The sequence below is a fragment of the Solea senegalensis genome, linkage group LG1 (assembly GCF_019176455.1).
Source record: "Solea senegalensis isolate Sse05_10M linkage group LG1, IFAPA_SoseM_1, whole genome shotgun sequence".
Classification (NCBI taxonomy): domain Eukaryota; kingdom Metazoa; phylum Chordata; class Actinopteri; order Pleuronectiformes; family Soleidae; genus Solea; species Solea senegalensis.
Genome location: NC_058021.1, coordinates 41,864,748 through 41,878,958, shown reverse-complemented (window position 1 = coordinate 41,878,958; position 14,211 = coordinate 41,864,748). Strand labels below are relative to the sequence as shown.

At 39.4% G+C, this 14,211-nt stretch overlaps 1 protein-coding gene across 2 annotated transcripts in view; it reads right to left on the bottom strand.

Moving 5' to 3' along the window:
* LOC122775789 (collagen alpha-1(XI) chain-like) overlaps positions 1-14,211 on the bottom strand; it is a 93,198-nt gene that overhangs the window by 15,124 nt on the left and 63,863 nt on the right. For both annotated transcript variants that reach the window (XM_044035967.1, XM_044035976.1), the window contains 7 exons: positions 12,634-12,687; positions 11,745-11,798; positions 7,013-7,120; positions 3,058-3,111; positions 1,540-1,593; positions 1,305-1,358; positions 1,010-1,063 (listed from right to left, as the gene is read on the bottom strand). In XM_044035967.1, the coding sequence (XP_043891902.1) occupies positions 1,010-1,063; positions 1,305-1,358; positions 1,540-1,593; positions 3,058-3,111; positions 7,013-7,120; positions 11,745-11,798; positions 12,634-12,687 (432 nt within the window). The remainder of the gene's footprint in view (positions 1-1,009; positions 1,064-1,304; positions 1,359-1,539; positions 1,594-3,057; positions 3,112-7,012; positions 7,121-11,744; positions 11,799-12,633; positions 12,688-14,211) is intronic.

Sequence of the window (14,211 nt, the reverse complement as noted above, 5' to 3'; positions counted from 1 at the left end):
CCCCATGATACACTGGTGGTTTAAGAACGAGAGGTTGATGAATATAAAGTGAATATTGTATCTGCTTTTCTTGTTGCTGTTTCTTCCTGGAGAACTATCGTTATGAAATGATGAACACTGTTAGATGTTGTGTGTGGTCATCTTTGTATCTTTTTTATTTTTTTACGAGTTTTGTAAACCCTTATGGGTCGGACACTATTGAGTGCATGACACATCTAAAAAATCCACCACATTGTTTTGATATTCATCCTGATAAAAGTAAAAAAAAAACAATAAAAAAAAAGTAGAGGAAAAAAAAGAAAGGCAATATGCGGCATCATTAAAAGAGGTTTTGTGTTCATGTCATGTTGCTTCATGATTCTAAAACGTTTGACTTTATTTTGGTGCTTTTGAAAGGAAATTAGTGGTGTGATATTGTGACTCTACAATCAGCCCTGTGTAAGAGGCTGGAATAATGACACCACGAGCAGTGAAGATGCTGCAAATGCAGCAGAGTTAAGTGTCTGCTGAAAAGCCCTTAATTTGCTAGCATTTTCCCTTCTTGATATATTGCCCAACCCTTTAAATCTTAGAGGCGTCACTCACAGATATTCATGGACTAATTTGTTCAGGCTACGTTTACAGCTCCAGTCCAGAACTTTTGTGCCCCCCCCCACAGCCCTGGAGGGATAACCAAAAAAACTGCCACTGCCTCTACATGACGCATGCCTAAGTGATCCTGCATCACCCCATCCTTCCTCTTCACAGTTGGGATAAGCATTTATCCTCTCAAACTGCTAAATGTGCAGGTTTTTTAAGCACAAGAATTGTTATTTTCAGCCTGACTTTACAAACGTTTGCAGGCTTCTTGCTTTACTTGCCTCTGTCATAAAAGGATTCACTTCCTGTGTGCAGCATGTGATTATCGCTGGGCAATGTGAAAACAAAACCTACACCTTGAAAACCTTGTAAGTATTTCTGTAACTGAAAGATTTGATAAGAAGCCCTAGATACGTGACACAGTACTTACCGCAATACCAGGCTCTCCAGCTGATCCTGGGTTTCCAGCCTCCCCGTTTTCTCCCTGTTAGTGATAATGTGGATTATCACACTTGCAGTAAACAATCCAGGTACAATGTTTTTGTTTTTGCATCTTCTACTTCAAACACACAGAAACTTTTTATTCCAGAGTGGCAGAAGCACAACATTGTGCAGTGTTCCCTTATTATGAAAACAAAGCATACCAGAGGGAATTAACAGAACGTGCTTTTCATGGTGAAGAAATACTGTAACATCAGAAATCACCAGCCATGTTAGGTTCTTACCTTCTCACCAACACCTCCCATTGAACCAATACCACCAGGAGGACCTTGTGCACCCTGTCAATCAATTACACAGCATTAGTGTATAATATCAAATTATCTTCATTGTCATTGTAACCCATACATCGCAATTATGGTTGTAAAGCTGCTGTATCTGTGCATACCACCATCTTTACACTTCACAAAATACCATTTCATAAAACACAATCTAAGTTTTGAGATAATGAAGAAGACTTACATTAGATCCACTGGAACCTTGAGGACCTCTTGGGCCAGGAGGACCAGGTGGACCCTGTCAGCAAAAACAGAGATTACTGTGTGTGTCCAACCCAGAACCAAAGTACCAAAAGCTGTAGATGTTTCAAACTAAATTCAAATGACCCACCAGGTGCCATCATGTTTTAGGTATGATGATGCAGCACTCGCTGTCATCTCATTGTTCTGTGTGCAAAGTGTGACTAATGACAGTGGTGGAATGACTACTAACACTAAAATCATAAAAACGTGTATTTAATTTAATAATCAGTGTTAACAATTTTTATTGCTAAGCATTAAAGCAATAGTCGTAAAAACCTTAAGTCAGTGGCTCTTATTTTGAAAGCCAGATTGAAAGGAAGTGGTGCTATGTAAGATTGGCTGGGTGATAAATGTCTCAGATTAGTTGGATTAGCTGCATAGTGTAGATTAATGTTAACGCTCTGTTACCCGACCAAAACCAAATATCACACAAAAAACTTGTATTTTATTCAATAAGAATAACAAATAAAATGAAGGATTACATTACAACTTGCATTTCATTTTCTTGGAATAAGTACTAAAATGAAAGATATCATAAAAACTAAATCTACTAAAACAAAAAGTCAAATCATGTAAAACATGACATGTAAAATCAAAATGCGAATTTGTCGTCTGATATTGTGAAGATTTGAGATTTAACTGGAACGTGACACTTCACAGACATCCAGGCTCCTATTGGTCTATACCAGCTGTCAATCACACTCGTATGTCATAGGTTATTGTCTATATTCCTCTCAATGACAACACACATTCACAAAAAACTGAAAATTGACATCACACTCTAGTGAAGAACAGCTGAAACTACTGATGGAGACATTACCTCTTCCTTTCAAACAGTTACTTTTGAAATCAGCATAGTCGCCCCCTGGAGGCTAATTGCTACATTAGTCCTACTTCCTGGGCTTCATGTCGTGGGGAAAGCTTTGTTGACACCTGCATTATTATTATTATTATTATAACTGTGGTCGTGAGTAACATCCTGTATTTCACCACATGACGCAGTGACAACACGTCAAACATTAATACAGTCACAGATGACATTATCTGTGTTTTTGCATGTTGCGCTCAAATGGTGGTGTGAATGAAAATCACACCACATGAGTACACGTCATACTTGTCTGTCCCACTTAATTCCCTGTTACTGTATAACTGTAGCCAATTTATGACACTAGAAAAACTGTGAAACAGAGAATGCAGATTTCTTACTAGTTGAAGTGTGTGTGTGTGTGTGTGTGTGTGTGTGTGTGTGTGTGTGTGTGTGTGTGTGTGTGTCAATTCATTTGCCACAGACTTCAAAAACATCTGCTGAGTGACTGGCATTGTTGCCAAAACTTCACAACAATGAGCACAGTTTCCAAACCTCGCTCGCGCATGCGTGTATGCGTGTGTATGCGTGTGTGTATGCGTGTGTATGCGCGTGGAGACTGTAAACAGCTGCAGCAGAGACAAATACACTCACCATTGCTCCGACGTCTCCATTCTCTCCCTTCTCACCAGGAGGCCCAGGCAAACCCTGAGAAGAAGACAAATCATCTTCACAACAAATACACAAGGTCATGTGCAGCAACTCCACATTAGAAAATCCACACACAGGTGCATAAATACATTTTCTTCCTGCTTATTACCATGTATTCTCAGGTTATGTGTATTGAATAGTGGGCTTTATGATGCAATGTGATGGGGAATGCATAAATGCAGGCAGAGCTCTAGGACATAAACACACAATTTGTCAAAAAAGGATACCTAGTGTAATTAAAGGGGATGGGAGTCTTGGGAATAATCAGCCTGTGTAAATTACAGATTTGGAGCTCCATCTATCTATGTCCACAGGAAAGTGGAAACAAAAGGGACAGCGCAGGATGGTGTATCTTATCCACTTGTGCAGTTCAATCATGTCTGACTAAAACAGTTTGAATTCACCCAGTGAAGGTGCATCTCGAGCAGAAAGAAAAGGAGCTCTCACTTGTTTTTCCAGCTTATTGTCTAAGTGCATAATTGCAGTTATTATTTGCCGTGTTAGTTTAACTCCAGTGACGGGGCGTGCACAGTCAACGGGTGGGTGGAAAGCAGTGGTAATGATAAGTTACGGTACGAGCAGAATGACACAGATATCGATCACCGGGATCACATGTGTGTAGTTGTGGCCCATTGTGTTGATTTACTGTACCTGCGCCGGCAGAGGAAGCTAATTTATAACCCATCGTGACCGGGACGTTAGTCACAGTAATAAAGCACGAGGCGAGTGAGAATGGAAAAATAAATAAAGCATAAACTTATTTCACGCATAATGATCAGATGTGACAGGCTCTTGATCAGGGCTGGACTTGTTGGGCTCGTTTGTGAAATATATGAACTAATGGATTAGATTAGAAGGGCTTGTAAAACTGAGGATGCTGTGAGTCTTTTACAAATTATTATTACTACATTAACAATTACAATATGTACAATATACACTATATTATTTTGAAATTCTGTTAGAGTTGGTATAACGGAAGAGGACACAATTCCCAGCCAGCATTTCTATGTGGGGCCCCATAAAGGTTATAGTACAGTAGTAGTAAAGGTTATAGATATAGGACATTAAAAACAAATACTCTTGCAATGTTTAAATCCTGAGAAAACACAGACTAGACGATCCAGTCAAGACTCAGGAACTCAAACCAATGTCGGGAGGAGATTCCAGGGATTTGGGAACTTGGGACAGAAACTTGCGTGATTTGGCGTGACTTGAGAATACAGACATGGAGGCGCGTTTTCAGCATTGTCAGTTCATAGCTGTTGCGTTGTGCTGACAGAGTTCAGTCACAAACACCAACCACGTTTAAAAATCAGAGAGCAGAGCCAGATCAGGACCAAGATCTGACCAGTTATCCTCTTTGAGTCTTTTACAGCTTTTATAATAGTTCACCGGTGATTTTTCTCACCTCTATGTCCACATGTTCACCTCTCATTTGAAGAATTCATCTTCTTAGTGAGGACTGCAATATCCTGCAGCAGACACAGCCCCCAAATGATGGAATGCTTTCAAACCAAAGCCATTCATTCCCCCATAGTCAAAAATCATTAATGCTGCAGATAATTGAATTGAAGAGCTGAGCTCGCAATGGCTGCCGCCATCTATTGAAGGGCAGCTTAGTCAAACGTAATTAAAAGAGTGGAGATGGAGTGCATTATGCCCAATTAAAAGCCAATTGCACTTAATAACAATGTTATCTTGTCCCTATTGACCAGCGGGGGCTTTGCTCTAATTTCATCCTCAGCGAGTCCTTGGATAATTGACTTTGAGATATTCTCAAGTATGCCGTTTCGTTATTCATTACCACCAAAGCAGAATTCTTTTGACTCTTAGTGACTTAAAAGGAGCCAAAGCCGTGGAATTCTGCTCCTGTTTCTCTCAGCTTCTTAGTTTGGAGGCAAATGTTGTAAATGCAGAAAACACATATTAAACCAATCAGTATCAACGTCTGCTCAAAAGCAGGCGCAGTGTGTCATAAGTCAATGAATCTCAAAGACTGGCTCAGGACCCACAGATGGGTGATGGGAGATTTTTTTTAGGTTACCTAAAACAAATGTGTACAATTTTAGTTAAGATTTATGTGTATATGTTTAATGACTATGCATAAAATGAAGTTTATATTCATTTGGCAAACATCTCTTGCAAATGTTTTTTGTGATTTGAGTTACGATCGTTAGCCATCGTTAAAAAGTGAGTCCCCACAGGGAAGGTTTGGGAAACACTGGCTTACTGGAGTTTTCTTACATTACAGCCACCATGTAACCTGTGGGTGTGTTGACTTGAAGATAATTGCATTTTATTTACATTATTTATGTTTTTAAGTAGATGAAGAACCCGTTTCTCTCCATGTTAAAAACTATACTCTCTATGAATACAAGAAAAAACTTGTTATAATAATAATAAATAAAAACAAAGATGAATGTGTGTCGAGGTGCCTTGTTCATGTTTTAATGTGCAGGTAGTTTGACGCAGTATTTGTTAAGTCCTTAATGCCTGCACGCTCCTCCCTGAACTCCCTGTATTACACCCTGTCTTTGCATATCTGCAAAAGATGAATGCATTTATACTGCACACTGATTAAAAGATATGACTAAATACATGCTGCCACAGTCACTGGGCTCTTATTAGAGCCTGGGAGCACTGTAGGGGAGCAGTTTTCTTCATGGAAATGAGGCAGTCTCGGAAAAAGTACCGTTAGCTCTGCCATTAAGGCGGCGGCATAACGCCAAATGCAAAACGTTAGCTGTGGTGATGGATTTTTCACACTGTCAATACTGAGGCAAGACCTAGAGGGAGGAAATGCATTATTTGCCCAGGAGTAATACAAAGTGTTATGTGGAGCGGAGGCTGCATTAATAAATGACGCTCTGTTTTGATGTAATGTAAATGATGTAAGGGGAGATGAAATGATGTGAAATGAAGGAGGGTAAGAAGGAGCTGGCTTTGACACAGAGGAAGTGACGTGAACTCCAGACACAAGTCTCATTCCATCTGCATTGCTAAATCTTAATGATGAGGATTTTGGTTTTAGTGTCCTGCACCACAGCAAACATGATGTTTGTTATTGTTGTTAACTGACTTATCGTTTATGAAAAACCCACAAAACATCTGCACTAAAAGTGAAAACACCAACCTTGGTGCATAACATACGAGTATCGATAGTTATTGTTATTTTAACAATAATAGAGAATGAGAAAATAACCTAAAGCAAGGCTACACAGCTAATATGACAGTCCAGTTAGCTAAACTAGCCCCAGAGGCTAGCAACGGTCTCCTTTTCTTTCACTTAAGAGGCTGAAACACAACAAACCTGACTTTAACTGAACAAACGGAAGATAAATATGATGCTTGTGCACTTTGATTCTCAGCTGAAGAAAACAACAACAACAGTCTTCGCTGAGCTCGGATTATTCTCTTCAGCAAGTGAAGCTCAGCATCACATTATGTGCATGTCAATGCTAAAGGTGCGCTAGAATGGGATTCATCGTGTGTGCTTTTCTCTGCATTAAAACCACTCAGCTTCAGGGTTTTGTTTCCACTGCGGTGAGCTCGACAGTGATTGGACAAATGCGGCAAAAACATCACTTCCACGGAAGGAAGTGTCTGAAAAGGCCACTTTTTGATTGGCAGCATTGCAGAAACATACACGACAGCAGAGTCTTTTCTGCCTCAGTCCTGTGTGGACAAACAGCTGGTCGTTGTGTGTTATTTGTTTGGTGATATATTTTAGTTTGTGCAATAAAAACACGATTATAACATTTCACTTTGAAATATTGTCATGTTTTCTTGTTCTAGTTCAGTGTGAATGGGACTTGATTCCCCATGTCAGGTGTACGCTGTCTGTTTCAATGTGATCTGATGGTCATGCGTCCAGTTCATATGTAGGAGGCAGACTTACTTGGAGCCCGATGGGTCCTGGTAGACCCGGGAATCCTCTGGGTCCTTCGTCTCCTTTCTGGCCAAACATACCCTGCTGTCCCCTCGGTCCAGACTCCCCATCGCTGCCCTGTGGGAGGATTACAATTTATATATTTCAATCAACGCCCCGTTATTTGGAGCTTTAGCAAATACCAGTTGCCACGGTGGTGCCTCTCTTTTTTAAGATCTCCTAATCTGTTTCAAGGTCACAGTGTGCAGGTTAAGGATGGACAGGTACATTACTGTCTTTTCTGATGGTCATTTTATGGGAATATAACGTCATCCATCAATTCCATACACCCACACATTGTTCAGTGTCAGGTGGGGGCAGAAGCTTCTCTCACCATTAACTCTGAGCGACTCAGACGTCTACATCTCAAGGCTAATGCAAATTCATCAAGATATTTAAAGCTGCAGTGTGAAACTTTTGTCCTTAATCTGAAAACATGGTCTGTCAAGCAATACTAACTATAACCTGAGTGAGGGAATGTTGTGTGTATACAGCAGCAGCGCAACAGTGGGCGGGGACAAGAACCATTCATCCAGTCAAGATACTCAATAACCTATTTTGTTGAGCTGCAAATTCACCTCTGAAACATTTCACCTCTTTGTGTTTTCAGTCATATTCTAACCTGTTTGCATTCATCTCACTTTCAGTCTTGACATAAAACAAATAGCAAACAGCTACAGTGAGAAGTACGGAAAGCTTAAGGCTTAATTTGAATCCCTGTGTCGTTGGTTTTTTCCACATTCAATTGAGGATATAAAATCGAAAACCTAAAATTGGAAATAACTAACGGTTTGTTATTTTACTTTTACGCGCACAAACACGACAAAACTCTCCATGACACAAGTGTTTCATTTGTGAAATCAAGAGAATGGACGAACTGGAAGTTGTTCTTCATTTGTTGGTAACATTATGGTAACTCGCGATTTAGTTAAGGAGATGTTTGAAAATGGAACGATACGTTCAGACATTTCTGCCACGCTGCAGCAAATCCTGCTGAATTTATTGGTTCTGTCCTCGTTCTCAAGAGTGTTTATTTCTCCTGAAGAGGGAATTCCATGAGACTAGCAGCTTCCACTAGTGAGTAGTCTTTATTAAAGCTTATTAAAGACAGTGTAATAATACATGTTTATTTTCTAATTTTGAATATAGAAAGAATGAATGACCACATGATTAGCATTGTGTGACCTTAATGAACTCGAATGGGACATTTGTTCAGATTGAAGTTATACACTACACTGTTAAAAAGGAGAAGGTTGAGGTCACCGATGCAGTGTGTTGCACAACTACCTGATGAAGAAGAAGAAGCCGTTCTACCAAAGCTACTCATTAGGGGCTGCAGGATAAATAAGAGTAAAGGCAGCAGGTTATGGTAAACAGCATGAAAGATGCTGACTTCATTTTGAAGTCAGAGGTGCACAGGGCTACAGGGGATAGTCAGGGAGACTTCAGGGAAAGAGTAAAGAGTGCTGACAAACCAGGAGTTTCCAGTTCTAACATGTGTCAGCAATAGAAAGTGCTGGAGGAGCTCTCGCGGAGCCCTGGGACATGTAGGCAGCCTCAGGTGCTTGTACAGAATGCAGAGCAGTTCAGAGGGAAGTGTTAGGTGCAGGTAGTGTGAAGACATCTCTGCAGTAAACAACCAGCGACAAGGAGGACTTCCAAGTTTAGAGAGAGTCAAATAAAAGGAAGTCACACATTGTACTACACTAACAGCCCTCACTCACTTAAGATATGTAGGTATTATTTTTAACAGTGTATACAAAGCAGCAAAGACACCATACATAACATTCTATATGGTGACCCAATTTTAAAGATGACAATCGTGACCTAAATTACAATATCAACGGTCACAGGAGCAAATCTACACTGGTCAATATTTTGGGATGGATTATGGATTTGACAGATTCATTGATCATTAGTTGCAGGCCTTCTGTTGGTGACCCAAAACAAGATCTGCAACCCGTCTGTGGGTCCCGACCCAGTCTTTGAGAACCACTGGTTCATGATCAGTAGGGAACGGCAGAGATTTGTATGATCATGAGCGTCTAAGGGCTCAGATAACGAGGAGGGAATGAGAAATTTAGATTTTATAAAACCCTAACTCCTCCCTGACCTAATGGCCTGATCATGTCGTCATTGCAATTCACTGGCATCACGCCCATGGGTGGTATTAAGGACGTTTAGGTCTCATGCATCACACACATACTCAAGTAGCTTTTTTGGAATCTTTGGACCATGTTTTGTTTAACACAAACTTTGTCATCATAAATATTAAATAATAAAAGGACTTTTATCACGACCTAGTGAAGATCAATACCACCCTGCCAACGACTCTTACACTCTTACACTGCAACTGTTTGACCTTGGTTGCCTCTTGAAGACAATAGCTTTTGTGATTGAGCTGTTGTGAACCTCATTACACCTTAACTGAAGAGGAAATTGGACTGCTGGAATGCCAACATTTTTCCTGGATTAAAAGGTTAGCTGGATATAGTCAAAAGTGATAACAGCTTTTTGGGACAGCAGTAATAAAAGAAGAGGGCAGAGATAATGTTGAAATTGCACAGCGCAAGTTCAAACTTGGTTATAAAGATATGAAGAGACTGACTCACCAGAAAATAAAAACAACTGATTATTTGTTATTCAGCTTGGGCGCACTACGTGCTTCCGGCAATCCGTCTCACTGGGTCTATTCTAGCCCCTACAGAGCCCTGCAGATGCTGGGTTTTAGCTAGAATGGTTGTTAGGACCTGATAATTTACAGCAATGAGCTGTTAGTTACCCTGAGGCCATCAGCTATTGTTGTGCTGTTGTGTTAATGAGATGGATGAGTGGCAGGGATTTCTGCTCTGTCTGCTGCCATATGTGTTTGCGGGAATTGGCAGATTGGGCTACATGTTGTAAATGGAAGGTTACTCCTGGATAAAAAACAACAACAAACCACACAAAGTAACAAAAAACTTACTGAAGGTCAATCTGTTTATAACGAATGATTATGGTTTGAATTACAGGGATTGGAACATAAGCTCCCCTGAAAGCCCTCTTTGAGGGGAAACTCAGGCTGAAACGTTGTGACTTTCTGTATAATAACGTTCCTGAAATAAATAACCTAATAATAGTTCAATTGTGTTTTAGTCACTCATTACACACTGAACATTTGTCAGTGTCCAAGTCATTTATACAGGAAACCCGATATATTCTGTGCATGTGTGAAAACAATTGTTTTATTTTTTTATGTCCATGTCCTTAAGTTATATTTTAAGGACATAATAAATAGGTTTCCGGTGCAAATCCAGTGTGAGGACAGTCTCCACTAATGAAGTGATTCCTGCTGTTGCCACCACTGCACTCAAATCACCTACATTTCAATGTTAACGTCTCTCTTGAGCTTGTAAGACAATAACAGGATAGTGACGTGATGTGTGTGAGAGACACACGCAGATGACTGCACTGCCACACACTTCCATGTTTAGTAGCGGCGCAATTCAAACGCCGCTGATGATTATAACGTGTTGCAAATATAATTCGTTATCATAGATAAAATATGGGGATGTTTAAAATGAAGGGGAACTGCAGTAAAAAGCAATTCTCTATGCATAATGTATCTCTGACCTGACTGGTCTGACATCCACCAGGAGAATAACAGATTCTTTTAAAGCAGTCAACCTCATTGTGAGAGAGCTATTTTTTTTTGTTAAATAGGGAGTCACACTGAGGTTGTAATCTGTTCTGCCAGTGAAACCTAGTCAACACACACACACACACACACACACACACACACAGGCTGTGAGTTGACTCACTTACAGGTGACAAAGCACAGGTACAATTTTTCAGTTTTGGTCTAAACTTCCAGTGACCTTCTTGCTGTGAGGCAACAATGCTAACCACATCACAGCGTGGCCCCAGTGTCGGGTAAGGTACTGTAATAATGAAATACATAACACATTACTGTGTGCTTGCATGTAAAAGTAATGAGCTATAGGCTACAGTATTGCTTCCTTTGCAAAGTAGCACATTAGGTTACTTGTGCGTTCCTGCTGCAGTGTAGGCGTCAGGTGAGGCTGAGGTCTGTTTCAGAGTCACCTGGCTCAAGAAGATTTGGATGTGTATGTTCATAAGTATTTCAGAGAGTTAAGTGTTTAAACTCGTGAGGGGATGTGCGTTACATGTCACTGTAAAAGTAATAATATTATAAAACACTTTATCTTACTTAATTACCCCCCCAACACTGATGGAACTAAAGCTAACAGACAATTTAAGGTCTGATGTATAAAATAGATTGTTTTAGTTCTGATGCTAATTGAAGGGCGAGGTGACGGATATTCAGCTGCAATATGCAACTTCACCAATAAATATCTCTAAATTCTGCACCTTTAAATGTAAATTGTTTATCAATCTAAGCAGTGATCGTCTCATCTTCAGTCAGAAATAGTAAAGTGAAAATGAAACCAGCGTTAAGTACACATACACGTTGAAAACTACTGGTTATTAGGTCATAATAACTAATAATATATTTTTTTTGCCAGGTGATGAAATGTTTTAAAAAGAAAAGAGAAGGTGACATTTGGAATGAATATTGCAGTAGTAGCATGTCTTTTCATTTCATGTTTCTGACTGAGATGTCCTTAAATAAAACCGTGCACGATAATATTTCACGTGGGACATATTTGACATCAAATGGCCGGAGAAACGTGATACTCACAGCTGGGCCAGGAGCTCCAACCACACCCTGAAGACCACTTGGACCTGGTGGACCCTAAAGAAAATGAAAAAAGTAATGATATATATGCAATGTGAGAAAAGAGGAATGCACTCTCTCTCTTCTTGTAATATTAGAGAACAGTGGATGTTAACGATGAAGCTGTTTATGGACAAACACACGAACAGATTAGAGATACATTCAAAGTCACTGGATCACATGTCAGAAAGAGGAAAATCCTATATATCGCACGCTTCTTTATGCAGACTACGTGTGACGCAGACAGAGAATGTTGTCTTGTACTGGAAGAGTGAGGCAAATTCCCTTTATTTCCAGATATTTACATGGAGATATTAGGAGATACTAAAACTATTGTATCTAACTGATATCGGTAAATATTCGGGGGCTTAGGGTTAAGGTTGTGATATTATTATCAGTAAGTACTTGGGGTTTGTGATGTCGATTTTAATAGATACTCAAGGTTGTGATGATCGGTATCAGTGGATATTTTGGTTGTGATATCAACCCGAATATCAATATTGTACCATCCCTGTTACAGACAACCGAAAAGGTATTTTTATTTTTAATTATATGATTAAAACCAAAGTCAGATAAAAGAACAAATAACTGGATGAAGAGCGGGGCCACTGGTGTTTTTATGGCACACAAAGCAACATTTTAGGAAACACTAAAAGCACTTCAGTAGATATTTTAGGAGCTGCAGACCATTTAGGGCCAAGATAACCTAAGATGAGTCATTGCCGAGTAACCTATGCTCTTTAATTTATTCAGTTCATTTGAGAGTTCAGCAGCTAAGATTAGAGTTCTCTGCACAGCGAGCATACATTAACATTCAGAAAAAGTTACATCACAAACAATGAAGACCACTCACAAGTTCACCCTTGTCTCCTTTGCTTCCCTTCTGGCCGGGTCCTCCAACTTCTCCCTGTGGTGCAACACAAACAGCAGAGCTCACACATCTGTAGTCTCCATCTTAAAAGGCTCTTGGCTCTGATGTTTAGTCAAAGACCAATATCTTAGTGTCACCTTAACCACGACTGGAGCAGTAAATATTTCTCCAGAGATTCTAATTAGATTGACCCGCAAAGACATCTGCAAGTCAATCCATCGGCTTCCTGTCTAACCTCATTGGCACCATGACAAAAAGCTGCGACTGGGATTTCAGAGGTGGGACGGTCATAAACGTAAAGATGCAGAGCTGTGGCTCCGCTTTTTTAAGCTGTTTATCTTTCCCACAGGAAAACAGGCTGTGGAAGGGTGAACTCTCTGGAATTGCCTGCGTTAGGGTATAGATGTGTTTTAAAATAATGGTCAGACATCTTCTTAGTTACAAAAAGGAACAGATCAATTCTGTTTCAATTAAAAACACACCCGTTTGTAATGGAGTGAGCGATCATCAAATAAACCAAATCTGAGGTGCAAATCTGTTGCTGTGAACTGGAACTTATATAATAAATATATAATCAAGATGTTTTAAAAGTGGAAAGCAGATAAATAGACAGATATTCATCAGTTCACAGTTGTCTACAAATAGAGATGATTCACCTCTGGGACCACTCGCTCTGTCAAAGTCGGCATCCAGCCAAGGAAAAAACACACACACACACAAACGTAAATAAAACAGCAAACACCGTCGACTAAAGGCCAATCAATGGTGCATGATTGCATGAAGCACCAATGACCCTGTATACAATCTAAGAAAGAAAAACATAACAGCATGTCTGAAATTAGACAAACAGCATCTTGACATTTCACAAAGCTAAAGGTTTTTTTTTTCCATTAATGAAACTGCAATAATTCTTCTGGGAAGAAAACTGGAGATCACGAATAAATCAGTTAAAAATGAAAATATCATGAGTCATTAGATAATAACATATAATTATAATACTCAGTGATTGTACCATAGAGATTCACCTAACCTGTTATTCATGCAGTTACAACTGTTAAAATTGTATACATTTGTAGATTATAGTATTTTGCAAATCATCTATAAAGCTCATCTTACATCTTACCTTCCCATTCGTTTCTGAGATGTTCTTATGAGCTTTATAGATGATTTGCAAAATACTATAATCTACTTTCATAAATGTTTAGGTTAAGAGAAAGTCATTTTGATTTCAAAGGAACAGAGATCTGAGCTGTACAAGGATTCGGTTTATGGAATAACCTTGATAAGAAGGCCAAATTAATTACATAATTACACTCAAAAAGAAAATAAGACATTTATTAAGACATTTATCTCTCCTCTGATTTTGTGTCATGTGTAGAATATTATAATGATATTTGGGAAACAGAAGAACGTGAGAATGTGTATTTCTTTGTTTTGTTTATTCACATCTTGTGAAATATGGTCCGATAATAACATTCTCTGAGTTAATCGTCATTAACTGGAGGGTTGTGGGTTCAAATCCAGGCTCCGCTAGTCAATTTGCTTCTGACGACGTGATGT